The following is a 26,988-nucleotide window of genomic DNA, read 5'->3' as shown; positions in this document are numbered from 1 at the left end:
GTCCTTAGCAGTACCTTTTAACCTTGATTTTGTGCAAAACAGATTCTTAATCAGTAGATAAGAAAATCTACTTAATTAATGCATTTCCCAGGGATCCTAACGGTATTAGCCAGCAAAGACTTCAGCCTTAATTGAGACAGTGATGCCACTTAATTGGAACACCTGAATGAGATTAAGGGTTACTCAGATGAGGTCAACTCATTTGCCTGGCACCCAGAGCTTTCCTTGGTCTCTGCCTTCTTGCTGGCAACCTCTGCCAATTGGGATGAAGCTGAGCCAATGCTTTTATTGTCCTTCATAAATCACTTAATGGAATGTTTTAAATACAGATTCCATGTATTTCAGGGTGTATTCTGAAACACATTGGCATGCTGATTCTAAATTTTAGAACTCATTACATTGAAGCACTAGACATTTGCATTGCTTTTAACTTGTTACTGATCCAACAGTTTAATATATGTAAAATGAAGGAAATTGATAATTGTGTTGGGATTCAATAATGTTTTTCAACTGATTATATCTGTATTATTCAGGATTCTCCAGAGAAACAGAACCAATAGGCTGTGTGTGTGTGTGTGTGTGTGTGTGTGTGTGTAGGTGTGTGTGTGTGTGTATAGAGAGAGGAGAGAGAGATTTTTTAAATAAGGAATTGTTTCATGCAATTATGGAGGCTGACAAATCCCAAGATCTGAGGTTGGCAAGCTGGAAACCCAGGAGGGCTGGTGGTATTGTTCCAGGCTAAGAGGCGACAGGCTAGAGACCCAGGAAGAGCGGATGTTTCAATCCAAGTTTGAAGGCCAGAAAAGACCAATGCCCCAGCTCAAGGCAGTCAGGCGGGAGGAAATTCCCTCTTAGCCTTTTTTTCTGTTCAGGTCTTCAACTGATTGGATGAGGCCCACCCATATTAGGGAGGACAATCTGCATTATTCAGTCTTCTGATTCAAATGTTAATCTCATTCAGAAACACCCTCACAGACACATCCAGAATAACGTTTGACCAAATATCTCGGCTCCCCATGGCCCGGTAAAGTTGACACATAAAGTTAACCATTACCAACATCTTTTACCCAAATTTAAGATCATTTCACAAGGCTTCTTGACAATGTGGGTTTTATTACCACACTGGTATTTATTAAAGAGTACTTACATTCCTCCATTAATAAAAAAGAAGTGCTTAAATTCCTCCATAATAATCAATGTGGTATTAGTGGAAAGAAAAACTCTGTTAAAAACATTGACATTGATTTTTAAAATTTTTTCATAAATGTTCTATTACTAACAAGTTTTGTGACCATGGGCTAATTAATTTCTTGATCTGAAAATAGGATAGGGTTGGAGATGACCATTATGATCCCCTCCAGCTCTAGAGATCCATAATCTTTGATCTTTTCACCCATATATGGAAGTTGGAATGTAACTGGCGTTGGCATGCCTGTGCTTCCGTCCAGATGAACTCAAGTTGCTTTCTTAGGTGTGTTGTGGAAGGCAGTCTCAATTATTAACAGTTCTACTTCATATTTAATCTCCTTGGTGCATATAATGACTAGTTTGGAATAAGTGAATTTCACTTGGGTGGCTTGGACTCCAAGCAGAGCTAATCTTATGATGTTCTAGCAATTTCATTAAGTGCCATGTGAACTCATTTTACAGAAGAGCAATTTCCATAGAAAAAAGGGGTGACTTGAAAGATCCTGGTTCTATCTAACCAGTTAGTACTATTGGGGGCATTTGGTGGGTCTTTTTCTGTCTCTGTTTTTAGAGCATCACCTACAATACCTTTTGGATAATTGTTCCCTAATATACATTACTCAAGATTTTTTTAATTTAGTGATAAACTGATCCAGTGACTGGCAATCATTAGATTGTCGAAAAAGCAAAATTGGACTATGTGATGAGGTGTATTTGGTCAGACTTTATTATTAGAGATGTTTGGGTCTTATCAAGAAAACTGTATTGAGAGAGACAGTGCCCGACCTAATCAAGTGGACAGGGGTCAGAACCATTTTGGCAGTTCTTACATTCTTGTGAGGATCAGTTAGAGCATGCAAAAATAATTTTCATTAATGAGTACTTTATCTGCCTTGTAAATAGTTTCAAAAACGTCAGCTGGCCTGCAGAAGTGTTGAATAGTTTACAAAGTTTTTCCTGGACCCTCCCAAGCCTAGCAATGCCTCCTTTCATTTTCTAGCCAAGTTTCCTCCTTCTTATTGTTACTTACATCCCCAGACTAACAAAACACAGCATATCTGGGCCCCAAATACAGTTGTCTAGAAATGTACTTTTTCTTTTTTACGTTAATGGCACAGAATCTTGAAGAGAAGAAGTAGAAACTATAATAGGAGGATTTCAAACAAATACACGTCCTGTGCAGAGAGAAGAGAAGTGGAATGAAATAAGAAAAAAGAAAGGACATAGGAAAATAAAAGAGAAACCTGGAGGAGGCACCAGAGAACCTATTGTGTTGGAAGGGGAATCACTTAGTTAAATTCCTAGGCTTGTTGCCCAGTTTATTTAAAACCTGGCCTGATTTCTTTTAATGAGCATGTTGTGTTCATTTGCATTTGCAATCTCAAAGCAAAGAATGTTTTTAGGATTTTGGAATAATCTGAGAGCGTCTGATAAAATATGTGCAGGAAAAAAATTGATAACTATAATTAGGCTCAAAAAGAGCAAGAGGAATCTTATTATTTCAGTTTTTAAATTTCAATTATATATTTTCTTCCAAACAAAAAAAGGTTGTCTCATGGGCAAAAATATTATTCCTTCTGAATTCATAGTTCTTGTGATGCTTTCGGAAAAAGCAGCTGTGTCTGATTGGTTTAATTTTCTTTTTCACACTCTGCTCTCTCATTTTTGTAAAGAAAAAGCCAATCTGCAGCTTCTTTGGGGGACATTAGACAGCTTAGAGAAGTGGCAAAATACACAAGATTTATTCTCATCAGATGTGTCATGAGAAAATTGGAGGCATGCTGTGAGGTAATGGCAAAATCTTGAAATTTTCCAAGTCCTTTTTCCAAGTGAAGTGGAGGAAAATTTAAAGTTAGCTTCCATCTAATTATGGCTGAAGAAAGATGTGTGCATAAATGTACTGGCATATAAATATTTCAGTTTCTTCCCCTAAAAAAGAAGAGGCCAGACTTAAAGTCTTACAGTTCTAGAAAGCTATTCTTTCTAGCTGACCGCAGTGGGGTTTTTATTTTTCCATAGAATAAGATAGTGGGAATTGTAACGTATAAAATGGTAGTGTGTTTTTCCTCCCTTGATGTCTCCCCCATTTCTCTTACTTATATTAACCTGTGAAGCTTTTCTTCCACTAAATACTAGTGCAGATGGGAACCCTAATTTATGTCAGTCGCTGTGGTCATTTGTGGGAAACATCGTTTTTGCTTCTGCTCTCCCCCTGGAGCTGGTGCCTGGTTCCTTACGTGCAATCTGTAAGTACGTGTAGATTCATTGAATGCCCTTAATGGGCTAAGGTTTGTGGCCATATTAAGGATACAGGGCCTGCCTTTAGAACAGGGATTGGGAAAAATTGAGGGTCTCTAACAGTCCATGGGCAAGTCCATTACAGGCTTAACTCAGAGTTTTGGATCTCTATGAGTGTGAGTTTTGGAAAAGAGGAAACTGTTCTATCCTTTGTTCCGAGGCCCGTCTGCTTTCTATCCAGATGCTTTCTGAGTCCAGGGAGGGTCTTGGCATGACTTTGATATATTTAATATAAATTCTTGGGAGTGTGTTTGTATGCTTCTCTTCTGTGAATTAATATCTGAAGTAAATCACAGAGAACTTAAGTTGATTTATATGTCTCTTGTTTTTAACTCAAAGTGAAATTGCTGCCGAGTAGGATGCAGGGACTTACTGGCATCAAAGCTGCCCATGAAGAATTTTTGACTTTTCCTAGTAGAGTCTATTCAAAAACCTATCAGTCAGCACCAATAATAAATGTGCTTAAAAAAAATAAAACACACCATTTAGTTCAATTATGGAGAATCCAATTTATCCCCATTCTCTAAGGCATTTGCTAGAAGAGAGAGAGAATCCTTGGGCATGATTCTGTGTAATTAGATTTTTGCACCTTTATATTGTGAATTGGGATTTCTGATTTCTCCACCCTAAGGTGCAAAAAACCTGAGACTATAGCTGATGTTCTAATTCATCAGGGCTTTTAAACTTGTATAATTTGAGGAACTCTGAGGAAAATATATAATAGTGAATATTATACTCTATTTTATAAATATTAAAAATATTTTACTTTTTAGAACCTCTTCTCTTATTCCCCCAAATTAATCTTTACCTAAAACTTCAACAATTTTTAAGAAACTGTGCCACAGGCGTAGATCCTCTCCTCATCTGTGGATTCGCTTTAGTTCCCAGGAAATAGCTACTTTGTTAAAATAAATCTATCTTTTTATTTCTAGGTATTTCTCCTTCATAGTAACAATAAAAATACAACATCTGAAAACTGTGATTTTTGTTTTTGGTAACGTCATAGGAAAAACCGAAGATGAAATGTCAAGTAAATAAAACTGGATACAAAATATAATCATCTCAACTATTTAAAAAAATTGTAAAAAAAGATTAGAAGGAAATACAGCAAAAGTAGTGTTTAGATCTTTTATATCTTTCTGTACTTATGAGCCACTTTTCTAAAAGTGATTGAACCAGGGAGGAATCTGAATGTTTTAGAGAAAATTTTAGAATATCTCATATTTGTGTTGACACTGGGAATGATGATGAACTAGGAATAATCCACTAGAAACAATATCTTTCAAAGGAGAAAACTATTGATAAAGAGTAAATTTGAGTTGAACTACTACAGAACTGGAAAGTTAACAAAGAACTTTCTAGAATAAGAAGATATACAAATCTGTCAGGTTCTTCAGACTTCATATGTTTTATTTAGACCCTTATATATTTCCCGTGTTTACAGACTGATCAAGGAAAATAAACAAACAAACCAAGAAAGGCTTTTGTTTGTAAATAATTCCCCACATATAATTTCATGGATAAATTCATCTAAAAGCTTAAAAGGAATTAATTTGTAAGAGTGTGATTTTTAAAAAAAACAAATGAGTTGAGCTTGGAGAGTGGATATTTTTAATAATGAATATTCAAGCTGAGAACTGTACCTTTCTCCTTTCTTGAGGCGTTGGCTTGGGTTTCATGATTATAATGCATTGTCATTTGCTTTACTCTTAAATATTGCTCAACTATTCTTTCATTCGTTCAACAAATGTTTGCTGAGTACATAAATATGGTATACCCTTGGAGGAGAGATAAACTATATTTAAACAGCTGTAGCAAAAGTGTTGCACAGTTTTGGGAGAAAGCCAAAGAAGGTGAGATTGTTTCCAGCTGGGGAAAGCCAAAATGGCTTCTTCTCGGCTTGGGAGTGCCATCTGGGCTTGAAGGATCGAAAATGGCTGGCGGGGCATTTAGGGGGAGAAAAGAGGAGTGAAGGCATGGGCATGTACAGAGGACAGGAGGTGTAGTTTGAGCAGGAGAGGTGGGAAATAAGGACAGTTGGGGCCAGATCACAGGGCCTTTGGTTATTACTCTAGGCAGTGGGGACTGTTGAAGGTTTTTACAAAGGTACTGACAGATCTTGCTGCAACATGTCAAATGAAATTTGTCTGGCCAGGACACAGAGGATTGTGCCTCTAGGACTATGAGGTGTGCCTCTTATGGCTTTCAAAAGTTCCCTAGGAGCATTAATGGCAAGACTTGGTTCTGAAGGACGGTTCCTCTAACATCTGGGCCCTGGTAACTTCTGCTGGCTTTCTTTTGAGTGGGACGATGGTAGCCAACTTGGATTCAGCTCCTTCAGCCCTGGCCTCACTCTGGCCATTTCACAGAATCTACTTCTGCCACACAGACCAAGATTTGCCTTATTACCTACAATCCTCTAGGATCTGTGTGTCAGCGCTGGCACTCCTCCCTCCCACCCTGGTTTTGGCTTTTTTGTTCCCCTTTTAGAGCTGAGAGCTAGTAAGTTTTTTTGCTCTGCTGTGATGCTGAGATAGGGCAGATTAAGAGACTTTCACTATGTTGTTGAGAGATAATAAATACTTGATTGAAGGTGTGGTGGTTGGGATGGAGAAAGGGCGATGGACTCAAGAAATATTGTGGAAATAGAAGTGATGAGATCTGACGATTGAATATGGATGTGAGGGAGAAGGCATCAAATGATAGTGCTGAGTCTTTGAGTCTGTATGAATTCAAATGGTTTTAAAAGGGCCAGAAGATACTTTTCTTACTTTTACAAAATTGAACTGAAGCTAAGTGTTGTGGACAGAGCTGTTGAAAAGGCTTCTTTTAGCTTTAGTGATGATCACCCTGAAGGGTGTTATGAGCAGCCTGGTCAAGCTGGTTGTACCAATACTGTGCCCAGCACAGGCTGCAATAATAATAGGTTTAAAAGAAATAGGCCTGTGCCAAAAATGCTGCTATACCAAAACGGGGAAAAAGCCCTTCCATTGGTTCTAGTGTTTCTATTATTGAGTAACCTCTTTTTAGTGAAAGACTTGGCACTGTGTTTTACAAACAATTTAGGAAAAGGAATGTGATACTAAATGGGGGGGAGGATGAAGGCAATTCAGTGCCTAAGAATCTTGAAAAATTGTGGAAAACAAGCTGGTTTCAGCTGAGGTTATTTTATGTGGTGCCTGTGGGTGATCCACTTATTTGAATGTTTTCACGGTGGAATATTAAATAACAGTAATAATAGTCAAAATTTATTGAGCAACTAAAGTATCAGGCACTGCTCTGGGCACTTTTTTACCCACAGAATATCTCATTTAATCCTCACAAAACCCTGTGAAAATGGGCATATTATTAACCCCATTTAATAGGTGAGAAAATCGAGGCTCAGAGAGAGCCTCGAGTTACTCGATGTAACACAGCTACTAACTCATGCTTTTTGCTTCGGCTCATTAATGCTAATGTTTTATTTAGTTGGATTTAATCAAGGATGCACTTAGGGCCTCTTATGTGCCGGTAAGTGTTCCTGACGTCTGTGAAAACGTGGGTTATGTTTGTTTCGAGCCTGCAATGAGTGAGACGGCTCTTGTGTATGCAGCTGGGCAGCATGGCCCCAGTTGGAGTTACAGTAGACAGCCTGCTTTTGGCTTCTCCTTGCTTCCTTAGTTCAGCTGAAGGACCTTCCCCTGGTGGTTGGCTTGAGTGCTCCATCATCACCATTATCATCATTGATTTAATTACTGTGGATTGTTGAACACTGTCTACGTGCCAGCTATAGAGCTGAGCACTTGACTGCATTATTTCATGTAATTACTACCATAACACTGTGAGTTTGCTCCTCTTATTATTTGCATTTTATACTAGGGGAAGTGAATTGAATGAGGTCCCACTGCTGGTAAGTAGCAGAGATGGGACTCAAACCCATGTCTGTGTGCTCCAGAGTCCATCTTCCTAACCACAGGGATATTTTGTCCCAACACCAGGCTTTTCTCTAATTGTCAAGATTCCTACATTGGGCATTCCTTTATTTTGGTTTATATAGGCTTAATCTAAAATCAGGATACATTTTGGGAATCACTTTGGGTTCTTTTTCCCCTAGAACTTGTGATTTCACCCTGAAACTAGCTGTTGTATTCACGTTTTGAACCAGTCATTAGGTTAATTACCCAAGGAAGCTATAATCCTTTTTTTATAAACGCTGCCTGGTGGATGATGGGTCGGTGGTACCATATGCAAATATTCAAATCACAGAAGCACATTTCTCATACATTGGGAGGGAGTGGTGTCATCATAGCACCTCAGTAGAAGCAGGGCATCCTTGAGGCAGGCTTTGTGATGTGGCAGGAAATCAAGTTTCAAAGCTTTTTAGAGCTCATCATAAAATGACATCCACCTCCTTTCATTTAAATCCAAGTGCTTGTAAGAGTGCAAAAATTAGCATCAGAAATTAACAAGCATCTCTTTTGATAGACAAAATAGTGGTCACTTAGACCTAAAGGGCAAATTTTGTTAAACGTTTATATGTTTCAGTGAGCTGAGACATTCTCATTGTGGGAATTCTCAAAGATGTCCCACTCCTTTGTAAGAAAATTATAGACAGGGATATAGAATTTTATTTCTTGTTCACTATATAAAAGCTAATAAAAATAATAACCAATTAGATAGTTACAAAGCCAGAGTATATTAAAGTATTATGTAAATACTGATTAATCGTAATACCATAAACTCACAGAGCAAGCAAAAGCATGCCTGATTCAAATTATAGGAGCTTTTATTTGCATTTCTACAGAACCTATTATTAGTGGATCTCAAAGAAACTTGCAAGTAATAATTATTAAAGCCCATAAATATGAGCAGAAAATGTCATTTCACTGAGGGAATACGCAAGAATTCTCCTTTACCTCATACATATTATGAGACCTAAATACCTGAGCTAAATTAGGATTCTCCATATACAGAGAATATTTATACACTATGAGTATGTTGGGCTGTGATTCCATAGGTATAGAAGTGAAAGGGGTAAAAGACCACATGTGTACAGTGATGGATGGCAATTAGACTTTGGGTGGTGAACACGACATAGTCTTCACAGAAATCAAAATATAATGATGTACACCTGAAATTTGTATAATGTTATAAACCAATGTTACATTAATAAAAAAAGTAATTAAAAACTAAAAAAGACAGTTGGCAGCTATAGATTCAAGGTTCTTGTATTATCTCCATCTATGTGGTTAGAACTCCACTAATTTTTGAAATTTTCTATGCATAATAGCTCTAAACAAATCTTGCCAGTATGTTATATTTTAATATTTCTCTGTGACTGTAATATCAAATTTGAAAACAAAAATTATGCCAAGTTCACATGAAAGTATTTAAAAGTATTTTGGAATGTTATATCAGGTATATATTTTCTCAAGCTAATGTCTTATTCCAAGGACCAGCAGCTTGTAAGCACAGTCAGTGGGACCTGTATTTATTTCTATGCTCTGTAGCAAGTCCTTGAAACATTGTGAGGATTTCTAATCCTCACAGAGTGTTCCTTTGCCCTTTATCCCCTATTTCTCCTTCTCCTTTGCAACTTCCCTACTATCGAAAGCTAAACACGGGTTAGAAAAGCTCAAGAATATTCCCCGTGCCTGACTCTCCCTCTCCCTCCATCTCAAGTCCTCAGGTCCCCCCACATGGTTGGTCCTGGGCTTTATTTTCTTCTGGTGCTGAGAGACCACATTGCAGTTGCTGGTCACTAATGTGAGGTGGCTGTACTTCCATGGGTATACTTCATTGTCACATAGCTTCCAAGAAAAGTGTGGACTAGTGAGCACCTTCCTACATAGTTAGGGACACTGGAGCCCAGAGAGAATGAGTGATGACTGAGGTCGAATAGCTGTTTTCTATCTCGCTAGAACTGGGACCAGAACTTGGGTCTCTAGATTCTTAAACCAAAGCATTTCCCTCTACCTCATGGTAATTATATAATGCTTTGAATCACAAAAACTTTTAAGCCAGAAACATAGGAGCAGAACTAGAAGAAACAGTTTGTTGATTTTATCCAGGGCTGTGGATTAGCAAGACTAGAGGAGCAGCCTCGGGGATCTGAAGAAAAACGGAGTGATGTGTGTGCCGAGTTGAAATGGTGGACCCCAGGATTATTGTTGTTTGGGATTTGAATGACTGGAAGTAGAGGGTAATGAAGAGCAAGTCGAAGTGGAGAACGGGGTGAGGTAGAATGGCAGTGTAGAAGGATTAGGAGGATGGTTGAGTTTATGGCCATGGCAATGGGTTGTTGACATAAAATAAAGAAAAATTCTATTGGTTACTGGATGAGTGGTTCACAGGGACCCAGAAGTCTTTCAGGATGATGCCAGAAGGGGAAGGAGTGATAAAGACATGTGCAGTGGGTATCAAAGTTCTCAGGGAATGTGTGCTAGTAACAAATGCCTGGGAAACAGTGGTGTTAGGGAGACTGGAGGGGTGTTTATAGAATTATGTAGATATGTGTCTATTCTGTGAGAGATGCTACATTTCTAAATTCTCATTTTCATGTTTTTCCAGGGAAAACTGAGGCTGCTATCAAAAACTTCAGTCCCTACTACAGTCGCCAGTACTCTGTGGCCTTCTGCAATCATGTACGCAGTGAAGTAGAACAGCAAAGAGATTTAACATCACAGTTTTTGAAGACCAAGGTAACTCATGGACATTTGCTTTACATATTTCTCCCACTGACGAATGCTTTATAACTCATAATATTTCCAAAATAAACAATAATTTGAATGGCAGTTTAAAAAAATCTATTCTCAAATCATTTCATGCTCAGACAACTATTTGCCCGGAAGTTAGAGTGTATGTTTTCTTGTTGATGGTGTAATCTATATAAAAAGAAAACTAGCATGATCTAATTTTACTAGGTTTTTCCCATGTTGATGCTTTGATGTCAGGAAATTTGACTTGCTATAGAGAAGTTTAATTAAAAAAAGTCGTAATTTCAGTGCCTTGTACTATGGGCATTTTTATTTTGGTCATTGATCAAGTATGACTTTCTCTTCTAATCCCCTAACTTATTCTTTCTCCTTTTCTCCATTATAATCATTACCCACAACCTCAACAAATATTTATTGACACCCACTATGTGCCAGGCCGTATTCCAAGAACTGGGGAACAAGACAAATTCTCTTCCTTCCTGTTTATATTCAAATGTAGGAGACAAACAATAAACAAATAAACTAATGAAGATCAGGGGATAAGAAATGCTACAAAAAAAATAATAAAGGAGGAGTCTTATTTTAGAGAAGACGGCCAGAGAAGCCCTCTATGGAGATCACATATGAGTACAAACTGGAGTGAAAAAAGAGTAGGCTGTGTGAATATCTGTGGGAAGAGTGTTCCAGGCAGATGGAACAGCAAGTGCAAAGACTCTGCAGCACATCAGAAAGGGTAGTGTGCTGAGAACAGTGTGAGCAACGGAAAAGGGATGAGAAATGACTGCAGAGCGACAGAGAGGGACCCATAGACCACGATAAGTGCTTTTATTTTTAGTGTGATAGGAAGTTATTGGAGGGTAATGAATACAGAGTGACTTACAGTTTTGAGTGATCTTTCTGGTCTCTCTACAGCAAATAGACTATGGGGAGGGACAAGAGGTGAAATTGGAGACTGAAGAAGAGGACACTGTTGCAGTCCAAGAGAAGGAGGATGGCAAATTGGACCAGGGTGGTGGTGGTCACGGTTGTGAGGAAAGGTCCAAGTGAAGATGTATTTGAGATAGAGCTGACAGACTTGCTGATGGGTTGGGTATGAGATCACAGAGGAAGAGAGAACTCAGTGATGACTTCTTGGTTTTTAGCGTGAGCAAATAAGTGGATAGAGTTGCCTTTTACTCAGATAGAAGAGTCAGAGGTGGATGGGAATCATGAGTTCACTTTTGGCCAAGTTAAGTTTAAGATACTTATTTGACATATACCAGTGGAAATATTGAGTAGGTAGTTGAATGTTCTGATCTGGAGTGCAGTGGAGAGGTTGAGGCTAGAGGGTTGAAATTTGGGAGCTGTTAGCTTATAACTAGTTTTGAAGCCATGGGACATAATTGAGGGAGAATGCACACAGAAAAGAGATTCCATCACCTAGCCCTGGCGCCTCCAGCATCTGGAGATCAGAAAAAGGAAAAGAATCCAGAAGAAATAGCCTGTGGAATAGGGGAAAAATCCAGAAAGTATAATGTGCCAGAAGGCAAATAAAGAAGGAATTCAAGAAGGAGGGAGTGACAAATGGGTCAAATGCTGCTGAAAGGTTAAGTTGACCAATAGATTTAGCAGCATGAGTGTGTAGGATAACTGATTGTTTTCTCCATAAAACAGCTATTCTTGGGGCCAGCCTGGTGGCGTAGTGGTTAAGTTTGTGCACTCTGCTTTGACGCCCCAGGGTTTGCAGGTTTGGATCTGGGGCGCGGACCTATGCACCACATATCAAGCCATGCTGTGGCAGGCGTCCCACGTATAAAGTGGAGGAAGATGGGCATGGATGTTAGCCCAGGGCCAATCTTCCTCAGCAAAAAGAGGAGGATTGGCAATAGATGTTAGCTCAGGACTAATCTTCCTCACCAAAAAACAAAACAAAACAAAAGCAAAAAAACAGCTATTCTCAAAATTTAGGGAGCATTGATAAAAATGCAAATTCTGGCCCACACCCCCAGAGATTATGATATAGCAAGTCTAGGGTGAGGCCGCATTTTTAACGTGTATTAGTTGATTTAAGTGGACCAGGTTTAAGAAATGCTGTACATAAGAACTGTCAAGTTCAGCTTATATATGGTTTCAGTCTCATTTAAAGAGAAAAGTGAGGTCCGCAAGAGCCTCATTATCTGTCAGGACAAAACAGTGAGCCCTGGAATTTGTAAGGGTATTTATTTCATCCCTTAGACTATTCTTAGAAAGATTGGCATATCTATCTTCTCCATATGGTTCATGCAAATTTTGCTTGAAAGTAGAGCGATGAGTTTCTAAAGGCACTATGACTTTTTAATAAAGGGAAAATAGATGTAAATTCAGTGACATATGAAAGACAGGAGGCCCATTCCTATATTTTGAGATAATAAAGGAATTGCACCATGAGGCAGGAAGGGAATTATCCCTTAGGCAGTTAGCCCAATGGAAGACCCAACTAGGAACCTAACAGAGACTCTCCTACAGCACATATGTCACCAGGGTTAACAAAAAATCCTCAAACTTTTAGGTAGAAGAGGTAGAACGGAGGTTTGCTGTCTTGGCTGCTTGTTCTTTAACCAGAGAGCAAACATGGTCTCCTCGAGGAGCACAGAGATGAGTTAGGTGTTTATAGCCTGGATCCCCAGGACTTTTGGGTCTGGGAGAACCATTGAGCACTGACTCTTGAGGCTGCGCCTGAAGATGTGACAAATAGGGGAAATAGCCTGTTAACTATCCTGTTTTTCATGAATTAACCCTGAGGCATATTCAGGGTGTTGGGGTAAATATCCACAGCTTACACTTAACTGCCTCACTCCCTCTCTTCCACAGAGTTTATCAAGGATTTATTAAGTGCCACAGGTATACAAGGCACAACTTTATTATTATAATCCTTTCTACCATATACTTCTGTTCCTGTAGCATAATGGAAGGGAATGGAAATCACAAAAATACCAATAAGACAGATATTTGTATTTGGTCAGGAGGAGAAGGAAAGGCAAGTGTGGAGGGAGGGAAGGAAGCAACAGTTTCCCCAGGATCTCAGCACAAGACAGTTTCCTAGAATATTCCTTGAAATACCATGGATAGACTTAGTGGTGGCGTGGGTATGTGATCTTTTGTTGTGATGGTTAATTGTATTCATCTTCTTTAAGCCACCATTGGAGCCTGGAACTGTTTTGTATGAAGCAGAGCTATCCCAGTTTGCTGAAGACATAAAGAAATGGAAGGAGAGATACATTGTGGTTAAAAACGATTTTGCTGTGGAGAGCTATGAGAACAAAGAGGTAAGACGTTTCCTTGTTACCATTGGTTCCCAAAATATTCTTAAACATTGGCTGGGGTGATTGGCATGCCCTCTCCTTCAAGACTGATTCTGTAAGCACTCGCTCATGCAGGTACTCATTTCAGTTAACAGACTGAATTATTATTCAGTATTATTGAGTACCTATTATGTGAAAAGTATTATAGAAGGTTCTGGGCATTTAGCAGTAGATTAGACAGATGCTTGCAGTCTAGTGGGTAAGACAGACTTGGAACAAGTAATTGCAGGTGAGTGTGAAAATGGGTTATACTGAGTGACCAGTGTGGGAGCCTTTCCTATGATCCTTCAGCCTTGAGGTCTGTCTCAGTCACCTCCCTGATAGCTCCCCCTCTCTGCTCTGTGTCTCCATGTCTTCCCAGTCTCAAGCCTCCTATATGACAGGTGGCTGAGGAGTTATTTAATAAGATTGTGATAGAATTTGCATGGGTTCCTAGGAATTCTGACATTTCACATACTTTATTCCACTTATGGATTTTTTTCATTTAACTTTTTCCTGGTTATCTCATTATTTTCCTTGTCTGTAAAATGTGGAGAAAATGAGATAACGTGTGTAAAGTGCCTAGCATCCCGGGAGGACTTCAGTTTTTATTGGTTTCCATTTCTTTCCACAAGTAGGGATGTAGCGTGGTATAGGAGAAAGAACCTTGGGCAGTGAATTAGGAAACCTAAAGTTTAGTTCAGGCTTCAATTAGACTAGAGAGTTAGGCTGAATGATCCCATTGATTTTTTCCAGATCTCGTATTGTACACATTTTTCATCTACATAGATTCTCAAGCTCCTTTTGAAAGGAACAGTTACTATTTATCAGTTAAACGTAGTAACAGATTAAAACTCTGCTCTCTTGACTCTAAGTTCAAGAGCAGTCAGGACAACCTCAACACTGAGCAGTACCCCTGATGCTAAACCGTTAGAAAGAGGCTTCAGGCTGGCAGACCAATGTTTTTCCATCCCATTTCTGATGGAAAATAGAAATAAAATGTAGTACAAACTTATTCACAGGCTACCAGGCAATGCTCAGATGCTCTCTCGGGTGGTCTTATTCTTTTCAATATTCATTGAGCTAATATTTTCTCTGCCTATCTCTATTAGGATTTTATTCAACACTTGGTATGTTCTCTGAAGCAAATTATCAATACACTACAAATAATAATGATATTAATAACAAATCACCATATATATATATTTTTTATTTTTTTATTTTTTGTTTATTGCAGTAACATTGGTTTATAACATTGTATAAATTACAGGTGTACATCATTATACTTCTATTTCTGCATAGATTATATCATGTTCACCACCCAAATACTAATTACAACCCATCACCACACACATGTGCCGAATTATCCCTTTTGCCCTCCTCCCTCCCCCATTCCCCTCTGGTTACCACCAATCCAATCTCTGTCTTTATGTGTTTGTTTGTTGTTGTTATTATCTACTACTTAATGAGGGATATCATATGGTATTTGACCTTCTCCCTCTGACTTATTTCACTTTGCATAATACCCTCAATGTCCATCCATGTTGTCACAAATGGCTGGATTTCATCGTTTCTTATGGCTGAGTAGTATGACGTTGTGTATATATACCACATCTTCTTTATCCATTCGTCCCTTGATGGGCACTTAGGTTGCTTCCAAGTCTTGGTTATTGTGAATAATGCTGCAGTGAACACAGGGGTGCATGCATCTTTATGCATTGGTGTTTTCAAGTTCTTTGGATAAATACCCAACAGTGGAATAGCTGGATCATATGGTAGTTCTATCTTTAATTTTTTGAGGAATCTCCATAGTGTTTTCCATAGTGACTGCACCAGTTTGCACTCCCACCAGCAGTGTATGAGAGTTCCCTTCTCTCCACATCCTCTCCAACACTTGTTGTTTCCTGTCTTGTTAATTATAGCCATTCTGACGGGCGTGAGGTGATATCTCATTGTAGTTTTGATTTGCATTTCCCTGATAGTTAATGATGTTGAACATCTTTTCATGTGTCTGTTGGCCATCTGTATATCTTCTTTGGAGAAATGTCTGTTCAGGTCTTTTGCCCATTTTTTAATTGGGTTGGTAGTTTTGTTGTTGTTGAGATGCATGAGTTCTTTATATATTTTGGAGATTAAGCCCTTATCAGATGCAAATATCAGTTTGCAAATATCTTCTCCCAATTGTTAGGTTGTCTTTTCGTTTTGTTGATGGTTTCCTTTGCTGTGCAGAAGCTTTTTAGTTTGATGTAGTCCCACTTGTTTATTTTTTCTATTGTTTCTCTTGCCCAGTCAAACATGGTGCTTTAAAATATGTTGCTAAGACCGATGTCGAAGAGCGTACTGCCTATGTTTTCCTCTAGAAGTTTCATAGTTTCAGGTCTTACATTCAAGTCTTTAATCTATTTTGAGTTAATTTTTGTCTATGGTGTAAGGTAAGGGCCTATTATCATTTTTTTGCATGTGGCTATCCAGTTTTCCCAACACTATTTGTTGAAGAGACTTTCTTTTCTCCATTGTATGGTCTTGGCTCCTTTGTCAAAGATTAGCTGTCCATAGATGTGTGGGTTTATTTCTGGGCTTTTGATTCTATTCCATTGATCTGTGTGTCCGTTGTTGTGCCAGTACCATGCTGTTTTGGTTACTATAGCTTTGTAGTATATTTTGAAATCAGGGAGTGTGATACCTCCAGCTTTGTTCTTTTTTCTCAGGATTCCTTTAGCTATTCGGGGTCTTTTGTTGTTCCATATAAATTTTAGGATTCTTTGTTCTATTTCTGTGAAAAATTGTTGTTGGAACTTTGATAGGGATTGCATTGAATCTATAGATTGCTTTAGGAAGTATGGACATCTTAACTATGTTAATTCTTCCAATCCAAGAGCATGGAATATCTTTCCATTTCTTTGTGTCTTCTTCAATTTCTTTCAGCAATGTTTTATAGTTTTCGGTGTACAGATCTTTCACCTCTTTGGTTAAGTTTATTCCTAGGTATTTTATTCTTTTTGTTGCAGTTGTAAATGGGATTGTATTCTTAGTTTCTCTTTCTGCTACTTCGTTGTTAGTGTATAGAAATGCAACTGATTTTTGTATGTTGATTTTGTATCCTGCAACTTCACCGTATTCGTTTATTACTTCTGAAAGTTTTCTGGTGGATTCTTTAGGGTTTTCTATATATAAAATCATGTCATCTGCAAATAGTGAGAGTTTCACTTCTTCCTTTCCCATTTGGATCTCTTTTATTTCTTTCTCTTGCCTGATTGCTCTGGCTAGGACTTCCAGTACTATGTTAAATAGGAGTGGTGAGAGTGGGCATCCTTGTCTGGTTCCTGTTCTTAGAGGGATAGCTTTCAGTTTTTCACCATTGAGGATGTTATTAACTGTGGGTTTGTTATATATGGCCTTTGTTATGTTGAGGTACTTTCCTTCTATACCCATTTTATTCAGAGTTTTTATCATAAATGGATGCTGTATCTTGTCAAATGCTTTCTCTGCATCTATTGAGATGATCATGTGATTTTTATTCTTCATTTTATTAATGTGGTGTATTACGTCGATTGATTTGCGAATGTTGAACCATCCCTGCATACCTGGAATAAGTCCCACTTGATCATGGTGTATAATCTTTTTAATGTATTGTTGTATGCGATTTGCTAGTATTTTGTTGAGGATTTTTGCATCGATGTTCATCAGTGACATTGGCCTGTAATTTTCTTTTTTTGTGTTGTCCTTGTCTGATTTTGGTATCAGGGTAATGTTGGCTTCGTAGAATGAGTTATGGAGCTTCCCCCCCTCCTCAATTTTTTGGAAGAGTTTGAGAAGGATAGGTATTAAGTCTTCTTTGAATGTTTGGTGGAATTCACCAGGGAAGCCATCTGGGCCTGGACTTTTATTTTTGGGGAGGTTTTTGATTACAGTTTCGATCTCCTTACTGGTGATTGGTGCATTCAAATTCTGTATTTCTTCTTGATCCAGTTTTGGAAGGTTGTATGAGTCTAAGAATTTATCCATTTCTTCCAGATTGTCTAATTTGTTGGCATATAGCTTTTCATACTATTCCCTTATAATCTTTTGTATTTCTGAGGTGTCTGTTGTAATTTCTCCTCTTTCATTTCTTATTTTACTTATTTGAGCCTTCTCTCTTTTTTTCTTGGTGAGTCTAGCTAAAGGTTTGTCAATTTTCTTTATCTTTTCGAAGAACCAGCTCTTGGTTTTATTAATTTTTCCTATTTTTTTTTAGTTTCTATTTCATTTATTTCTGCTCTGATTTTTATTATTTCCCTCCTTCTACTATTTTGGGCTTTATTTGTTCTTCTTTTTCCTGTTCCTTTAGGTGCATTGTTGGATTGTTTATTTGAGATTTTTCTTGTTTGTTGAGATAGGCCTGTATTGCTATAAACTTCCCTCTTAGAACCGCTTTTGCTGTATCCCATAAATTCTGGCATGTCATATTTTCATTTTCATTTGTCTCCAGGTATTTTTTGATTTCTCCTTTGATTTCTTCATTGACCCAATCGTTGTTCAGTAGAATTTTGTTTAATCTCCATGTATTTGTGGCTCTTCTGATTTTCTTCCTATAGTTGATTTCCAGTTTCATACCGTTGTGGTCAGAAAAGATGCTTGGTATTATTTCAATCTTCTTAAATTTATGGAGACTTGTTTTATGGCCTAATATGTGATCAATCCTGGAGAATGTTCCATGTGCATTTGAAAGGAACGTGTATTCTTTGGTTTTTGGATGGAATGCTCTGTATATATCTACTAGGTCCATCTGTTCTAGTGTGTCATTTAAGGCCGATGTTTCCTTATTGATCTTCTGTTTGGATGATCTATCCGTTGGTGTAAGTGGAGTGTTAAAGTCCCCTACTATTATTGTGTTACTGTCTATTTCTGTTTTTATGTCTGTTAATAATTGCTTTATATATTTAAGTGCACCTACATTGGGTGCATAGATATTTACAGGTGTTATATCCTCTTGTTGTGTTGTTCCCTTGATCATTATGTAGTGCCCTTCTTTGTCTCTTTTTACAGTTTTTGTTTTAAAGTCTATTTTGTCTGATATGACTATTGCTACCCCAGCTTTCTTTTCATTGCCATTTGCGTGGAGTATCTTTTTCTTTTGTTCTTTTTTCTTTTTTTATTTATTTATTTTTTATTCTTTTATTTTATTTTTTTTAATTTTTTGTTTATTGCAGTAACATTGGTTTATAACATTGTAAAAATTTCAGGTGTACATCATTGTACTTCTATTTCTGCATAGATTACATCATGTTCACCACCAAAATACTAATTACAACCCATCACCACACACATGTACCGAATTATCCCTTTCACCCTCCTCCCTCTCCCATTCCCCTCTGGTAACCACCAATCCAATCTCTGTCCCTATGTGTTTGTTTATTGTTGTTATTATCTACTACTTAATGAAGGAAATCATACGGTATTTGACCTTCTCCCTCTGACTTATTTCACTTTGCATTATACCCTCAATATCCATCCATGTTGTCACAAATGGCTGGATTTCATCGTTTCTTATGGCTGAGTAGTATTCCATTGTGTATATATACCACATCTTCTTTATCCATTCGTCCCTTGATGGGCACTTAGGTTGCTTCCAAGTCTTGGCTATTGTGAATAACGCTGCAATGAACACAGGGGTGCATGTACCTTTACAAATTGGTGTTTTCAAGTTCATTGGATAAATACCCAACAGTGGAATAGCTGGATCATATGGTAGTTCTATCCTTGATTTTTTGAGGAATCTCCATAGTGTTTTCCCTAGTGGCTGCACCAGTTTGCACTCCCACCAGCAGTGTATGAGAGTTCCCTTTTCTCCACATCCTCTCCAACACTTGTTGTTTCCTGTCTTGTTAATTATAGCCATTCTGACGGGCGTGAGGTGATATCTCATTGTAGTTTTGATTTGCATTTCCCTGATAGTTAGTGATTTTGAACATCTTTTCATGTGTCTGTTGCCCATCTGTATATCTTCTTTGGAGAAATGTCTGTTCAGGTCTTTTGCCCATGTTTTAATTGGGTTGTTAGTTTTTTTGTTGGTGAGATGCATGAGTTCTTTATATATTTTGGAGATTATGCCCTTATCAGAAGTATGGTTTGTAAATATCTTCTCCCAAGTATCTTTTTCCATCCCTTCACTTTCAGTTTGTGAGTGTCTTTAAGTCTGAAGTGTGTCTCTTGTATGCAGCATATATATGGGTCTTGTTGTTTTATCCAGTCAGCCACCCTATGCCTATTATATATATATTTTTTTTTTTTGAGGAAGATTAGCCCTTAGCTAACATCTGTTGCCAATCCTCCTCTTTTTTTGCTGAGGAAGATTGGCCCTGGGCTAACATCCGTGTCCATCTTCCTCTACTTTATATGGGACGGCACCACAGCATGGCTTCATAAGCGGTGCCTTGGTCTGCGCCCTGTATCCCGACCTGTGAACCCTAGGCTGCCGAAGCAGAGTGCGTGAACTTAACCACTATGCCACTGGCCCCAAATCACCTTATATTTTGTATGTCATGTTACAATGTTGTCTCAGGGAAGCTTGAGAAGAGGCAGTATGCGTAATGGTTAATATTACGCACTTTGAATCACACCTTTACCAGTTACTAGATATGTGTCCTTGTGAAAGTTATAAATCTCTTCGAGCCTCAGTTTTCTCATCATATATAAAATGCTGAGCATGATCTCTTCATCACTATGTGGTGAGGATTAAACAAATGAATGCATCGAAAGACTTAGCATATGGCCAAGCGCTGGCAGAGCCCAATATTGCAGTTGTTGGTATGATGACTACTAACTAATTGGGAGGAAACACTCATAGAGCCTGCTTTTGGATTTATTAAGGTTTTCACCACACTTGGCACTAACGGAAGTTTCATTTTGAGTCAAATTTTGGTGTTTTTCCTCTTTTCATTTTTTTAAAGCCTGGTCCCTCAACTTGCAATTTATGGACGATACTGCTTTCTTTGCTTTGTTCATCATTTTCAAATGAACTTGTTTCTCTTGTTAAGGTATGGCCATTGAATTTGCTAATAACCAAACATTAAAAAAAACTTGGAAATTAAAAAAAATGCCCATGCAGCTTGCCATAATTCCTCAAAGTTTTAATAATATCCTGTTTTTTTTTTAATTTATAGAGGGGTGCATTTTTTTTATTATACCTGAGAGTTAGATATTAAGTACCTATAAATTGCCTATTATTTTATTGAGAGTCTGGTTTTGGCTGGTAATTAAGCAGGAAAAAATGAAGCATTCTCCTTTGATAATCACTTCCTGCTTCCTGTATACGTGTGTGGGGCTGGACAGATCCTGGCATGAATCCTGGCTTTGTCACCTACTCGCCACTGGGCCATTGGCAAGTTATTTAACTTCTTTGGGCTTCATTTTTCTCCTTTATAAAATGGAGATAATAACTAATTCATAATGCTGTTTTGAGGATTAAATAATATAATGTTTATAAAAGCCTTGATTGGGGTCTGTTATAACAAATAACACAATTCAGATTTGGGGCCAGTCTGAATCAAATTGCTCCTAGACTTTCTCAAATTCACACAACTTTAGATTCTTGTCTGTAATGCTCTGGGTCCCTGATGTGCTGAAGCAGGTGATTAATGGTTCTTACAAGTATGAAAACAACCTTCTTAGATATGAGAGTTTGTTTTGTTTGAGTCTCTTTGGTCACTATCTATAGACGCAGAATGTATTATTGTTATTCTGATTTTCTTGCCCTGATCAACATTAGTTTAGTTATTCCCAAGAGTACACTCTAGATTTTGGGTCCCACAGTTTCTAGGTTCAATTCTCAACCTGCTTTTAGCTTGTTAGTCTCAAAATTTTGCCTTGACTTGAGCCCTCCCATCAGATGCATGTACTTACATTTTATCTTATCTGTATGTCCTTGTGGGTTTATCTGCTTAACAGCTTTCGTGCTTTAGCAATGCTCTGCCCCTCTTACATTTCCCAAACAGCAGAGCTTTTTGTCTGTTGGCCAGAATTTGTATTGATGTTATAGATGTTGCACTTCCATCCCAGATCATTTTACTGCAAAACAGTCTCATGTCTTGAGGGCAAAGTGGTGGCATATTTTGTCATAGCAACACTTTTATGTTTTTGGTGAGAACCCATGGCAACCATAATTGCAGTTACATGTCCTGCAGTCTCCTGAGTCATCAGTCTCCAAGCATTTTGCACAGTGTCTGTATGCGTCGTCACCCTTGTGGTTATTAGAATGATTCAGGTGCTAGTGTCTGACATGGTAAGTATGGTGCAGAATTTCTAGAAGTTACTGAGATTCTCTTTTCCCCATTTGAGAAACATACCTACAGAGAATCTCCCTGAGATTAGGGACTGTGACTTACCCTGTTGTGATCAGCACACAAAAGTACCAAAGTAATACCTTGCAAGTAGCAGGTATGCAAAAAATATATATTTTAAGTCAATGGCTCTTACTCAATGACGTAGTATAGGAATTGCTGCCTCTGAGTGTAAGTGTCTGGGTTTGTCTGTCTATTTCTAATATTCTTGTTATTTTCCAAAAATACAAATGGGGAAAAAAAATCACTCATTTATGCCTTTCCTTTCCCAGGCCTATCAGAGAGGAGCTGCTCCTAAAAGCCGAATTCTTGCAGCTGGTGGCAAGGTGTTAATATCAGAAGAGGAATACAATTTATTATCTGATCGGCACTTCCCAGACCCTATTGGTGAGTTGCTGAGAATTCTTTCCCAAGGCAAAATTCCTAAACTTGCTTTGTTTAGCTAGACCAGTGGTTCTCAATGGGGTGGGGGGAGGGATTTCCCTCTTCAGGAACATTTGACAGTGTCTGGAGACATTTTTGGTTGTCACTATTTGGGAGGATGGTGCTACAGGCATTTAGTAAGTAGAGGCCAGTGATGCTGCTAAACATTCTTTAATGCACAGGACAGCCCCTCACAATGAAGAATTATCTGGCATAAAATAACAATAGTTGCCAAGGTTGAGAAACCCTGGGCTAGACACATATTCTCCGTAGGCAAATGGAAGATGTCGTTTCTCTAATTTAGGTAAACATTGTACCGCTTCTATTATTTTAAATCACATTCAGTAATACACAAGTCAATTACTGTGCTTCTAGCACATAGAAAATGCACCATTGGTGAGACATCCTGAGGCTTTGGAATATATTGCAAGCTTTATAGCACTACACAATAGGACAGCAGAAATAAATAAGACCCCGTCTGTGAAATGCACAAGCCCATCTTTCAGTAAGAAAGCCCGGACCTGTCAGGGAATATTATTTTACTAATTTTAGGATGATATGCAATAAAATATCCTGAATCGACAAAGTACTTTTAATAAGCATTACAGTAACTCACAGCTACTGTGTAAAAAAGCGTTGCATTAATTAGCATATCTATAAATAATAGCTGAATGACTCCACGGAAAGAGCATTGAACTGAGAATTTGGAGACTAGATTTTTTTGTTTTAATTTTTTGTTTATTGCAGTAACATTGGTTTATAACATTGTAAAAATTTCAGGTGTACATCATTATACTTCTGTTTCTGCATAGATTACATCATGTTCACCACCAAAATACTAATTACAACCCATCACCACACACATGTACCGAATTATGCCTTTCACCCTCCTCCCTCCCCCCTTCCCCTCTGGTAACCACCAATCCAATCTCTGTCCCTATGTGTTTGTTTATTGTTGTTATTATCTACTACTTGATGAAGGAAATCATACGGTATTTGACCTTCTCCCTCTGACTTATTTCACTTTGCATTATACCTTCAATGTCCATCCATGTTGTCACAAATGGCTGGATTTCATCGTTTCTTATGGCTGAGTAGTATTCCATTGTGTATATATACCACATCTTCTTTATCCATTCGTCCCTTGATGGGCACTTAGGTTGCTTCCAAGTCTTGGCTATTGTGAATAACGCTGCAATGAACACAGGGGTGCATGTATCTTTATGCATTGGTGTTTTCAAGTTCTTTGGATAAATACCCAGCAGTGGAATAGCTGGATCATATGGCAGTTCTATCCTTGATTTTTTGAGGAATCTCCATAGTGTTTTCCCTAGTGGCTGCACCAGTTTGCACTCCCACTAGCAGTGTATGAGAGTTCCCTTCTCTCCACATCCTCTCCAACACATGTGGTTTCCTGTCTTGTTAATTATAGCCATTCTGACGGGTGTGAGGTGATATCTCATTGTAGTTTTGATTTGCATTTCCCTGATAGTTAGTGATTTTGAACATCTTTTCATGTGTCTGTTGGCCATCTGTATATCTTCTTTGGAGAAATGTCTGTTCAGGTCTTTTGCCCATTTTTTAATTGGGTTGGTAGTTTTGTTGTTGTTGAGATGCATGAGTTCTTTATATATTTTGGAGATTAAGCCCTTATCAGATGCAAATATCAGTTTGCAAATATCTTCTCCCAATTGTTAGGTTGTCTTTTCGTTTTGTTGATGGTTTCCTTTGCTGTGCAGAAGCTTTTTAGTTTGATGTAGTCCCATTGGTTTATTTTTTCTATTGTTTCTCTTGCCCGGTCAGACATGGTGTTTGAAAAGATGTTGCTAAGACCGAAGTTGAAGAGCGTACTGCCTATGTTTTCTTCTAGAAGTTTCACAGTTTCAGGTCTTACATTCAAGTCTTTAATCCATTTGGAGTTAATTTCTGTCTATGGTGTAAGGTAAGGGTCTACTTTCATTTTTTTACATGTGGCTATCCAGTTTTCCCAACACTATTTGTTGAAGAGACTTTCTTTTCCCCATTGTAAGTTCTTGGCTCCTCGGTCAAAGATTAGCTGTCCATAGATGTGTGGGTTTATTTCTGGGCTTTCGATTCTATTCCATTGATCTGTGTGTCCGTTGTTGTGCCAGTACCATGCTGTTTTGGTTACTATAGCTTTGTAGTATATTTTGAAATCAGAGAGTGTGATACCTCCAGCTTTGTTCTTTTTTCTCAGGATTCCTTTAGCTATTCGGGGTCTTTTGTTGTTCCATATAAATTTTAGGATACTTTGTTCTATTTCTGTGAAAAGTGTTGTTGGAACTTTGATAGGGATTGCCTTGAATCTATAGATGGCTTTAGGAAGTATGGACATCTTAACTATGTTAATTCTTCCAATCCAAGAGCACAGAATATCTTTCCATTTCTTTGTGTCTTCTTCAATTTCTTTCAGCAATGTTTTATAGTTTTCGGTGTACAGATCTTTCACCTCTTTGGTTAAGTTTATTCCTAGGTATTTTATTCTTTTTGTTGCAATTGTAAATGGGATTGTATTCTTAATTTCTCTTTCTGCTACTTCGTTGTTAGTGTGTAGAAATGCAACTGATTTTTGTATGTTGATTTTGTATCCTGCAACTTTACCGTATTCATTTATTACTTCTGAAAGTTTTCTGGTGGATTCTTTAGGGTTTTCTATATATAAAATCATGTCATCTGCAAATAGTGAGAGTTTCACTTCTTCCTTTCCCATTTGGATCCCCTTTATTTCTTTCTCTTGCCTGATTGCTCTGGCTAGGACTTCCAGTACTATGTTAAATAGGAGTGGTGAGAGTGGGCATCCTTGTCTGGTTCCTGTTCTTAGAGGGATAGCTTTCAGTTTTTCACCATTGAGGATGATATTAGCTGTGGGTTTCTCATATATGGTCTTTATTATGTTGAGGTACTTTCCTTCTATACCCATTTTATTCAGAGTTTTTATCATAAATGGATGCTGTATCTTGTCAAATGCTTTCTCTGCATCTATTGAGATGATCATGTGATTTTTATTCTTCATTTTATTAATGTGGTGTTTTACGTTGATTGATTTGCGAATGTTGAACCATCCCTGCATACCTGGAATAAATCCCACTTCATCATGGTGTATAATCTTTTTAACATATTGTTGTATGCGATTTGCTAGTATTTTGTTGAGGATTTTTGCATCGATGTTCATCAGTGACATTGGCCTGTAATTTTCTTTTTTTGTGTTGTCCTTGTCTGGTTTTCGTATCAGGGTAATGTCAGCTTCGTAGAATGAGTTAGAGAGCTTCCCCCCCTCCTCAACTTTTTGGAAGAGTTTGAGAAGGATAGGTATTAAGTCTTCTTTGAATGTTTGGTAGAATTCACCAGGGAAGCCGTCTGGTCCTGGACTTTTATTTTTGGGGAGGTTTGTGATTACTGTTTCGATCTCCTTACTGGTGATTGGTCTATTCAAATTCTCTACTTCTTCTTGATCCAGTTTTGGAAGGTTGTATGATTCTAGGAATTTATCCATTTCTTCCAGATTGTTGAATTGGTTGGCATATAGCTTTTCATAGTATTCTCTTATAATCTTTTGTATTTCTGAGGTGTCTGTTGTAACCTTGGAGACTAGATTTTTATCAAGTGTTTTCTCTAGCAGTGGCCGAAACTCTCTGGTTTCTGTTTCTCCAACTCTAGGGCCTTGAACTTGAAAATCTAGAAGGATCCTTCCAGCTGTAACATACTTTGATTCTCATTCATTCCACTTTTTCCATGTAGAGAAAATAGTAGATAATATATAGACCAAATAGCACATTTCATAGAGATTCATGAACTGTGGATTATGTAATAACTCCATCTGGCTTTGTGTAAATCATGCCATATAGTAATTACTTGGTTTCCTGAAAAGAGCCCTGGTTCTTATTAATGGGTATAATAATTTCATTGGAATTTATGGAGAAAAATATAATAATTTCAGCAATTTTTACAGAATTCTTAGCATAGTGTTTTTAATAACACTATTATAGGATTAGTACATGGACCGTAAACCTAGATTAACAAATTATTACTGAGTAATTTAAGCTAAAGCAACACTTTATGTGCACTGTACATATTATTGTATTTTCTTTCAACATCTACTTATATGTGATCTTGGCTCTGGAGCTGCTGCTAGAAATGGGAATACCAACATGTTGACTCTTCAGAACGTCTCCAAAAGAACTTTCCAATGAAATCAATCAGAACAGACAATATATTTATTGATTTATTGATGAAATCATAACAGAAGGAATGAAAAGGAAGCCTGTGTAACTAGTGCCATTTGGCCCTGGGCTTCAGATTGGGGCATTTGAGTGACTTTTTTTATTGTATGGTGTGGCCTTTTAAGTTTTAAAAATAGAATATTCTACAGTAGATCATTTGTGATATCCTTGTAACTCAACTCAGAAAAAATGCAGGCTAATGGCATCTGGAAAATTGTTGTAAAAGGTTAAATAGGAGATAACTAGAGGCTAATAGGAATGAATTTTATGGGGCTTGCTGTATCTTTTAGATGCAAAGGGTCAATGTTGCTTTCAGCCATTTGCACAAAATTGTGACATCTTGGAAAGGGCAAGGAGAATTGTTTCACAAAACCACGTTAACAGGAGCACTCACTGTATGATATAATTCCATTACAAAGAATAAAGGCACAATAAAGATGGTAGGAATTAACCTCACTCGAGAAAAAGCACTAGAGGTTTATTAATAAATATGTCTTCTTTATACAATAGTCTGCTAAGATGATGT

General features: G+C 37.8%; 1 protein-coding gene across 1 annotated transcript in view; it reads left to right on the top strand.

Annotated features, from left to right (window-relative positions):
• NIBAN1 (niban apoptosis regulator 1) overlaps positions 1–26,988 on the top strand; it is a 152,880-nt gene that overhangs the window by 51,961 nt on the left and 73,931 nt on the right. The window contains exons 2-4 of the mRNA XM_004424929.3: positions 10,036–10,166; positions 13,334–13,465; positions 22,071–22,185. Of these exons, the coding sequence (XP_004424986.2) occupies positions 10,036–10,166; positions 13,334–13,465; positions 22,071–22,185 (378 nt within the window). The remainder of the gene's footprint in view (positions 1–10,035; positions 10,167–13,333; positions 13,466–22,070; positions 22,186–26,988) is intronic.

The sequence above is a fragment of the Ceratotherium simum genome, chromosome 2 (genome assembly GCF_057802395.1).
Source record: "Ceratotherium simum simum isolate JZ-2026a chromosome 2, ASM5780239v1, whole genome shotgun sequence".
NCBI lineage: Eukaryota > Metazoa > Chordata > Mammalia > Perissodactyla > Rhinocerotidae > Ceratotherium > Ceratotherium simum.
The sequence above is the reverse complement of the archived record's forward strand: the minus strand, read 5'-3'. Positions and strand labels throughout refer to the sequence as shown.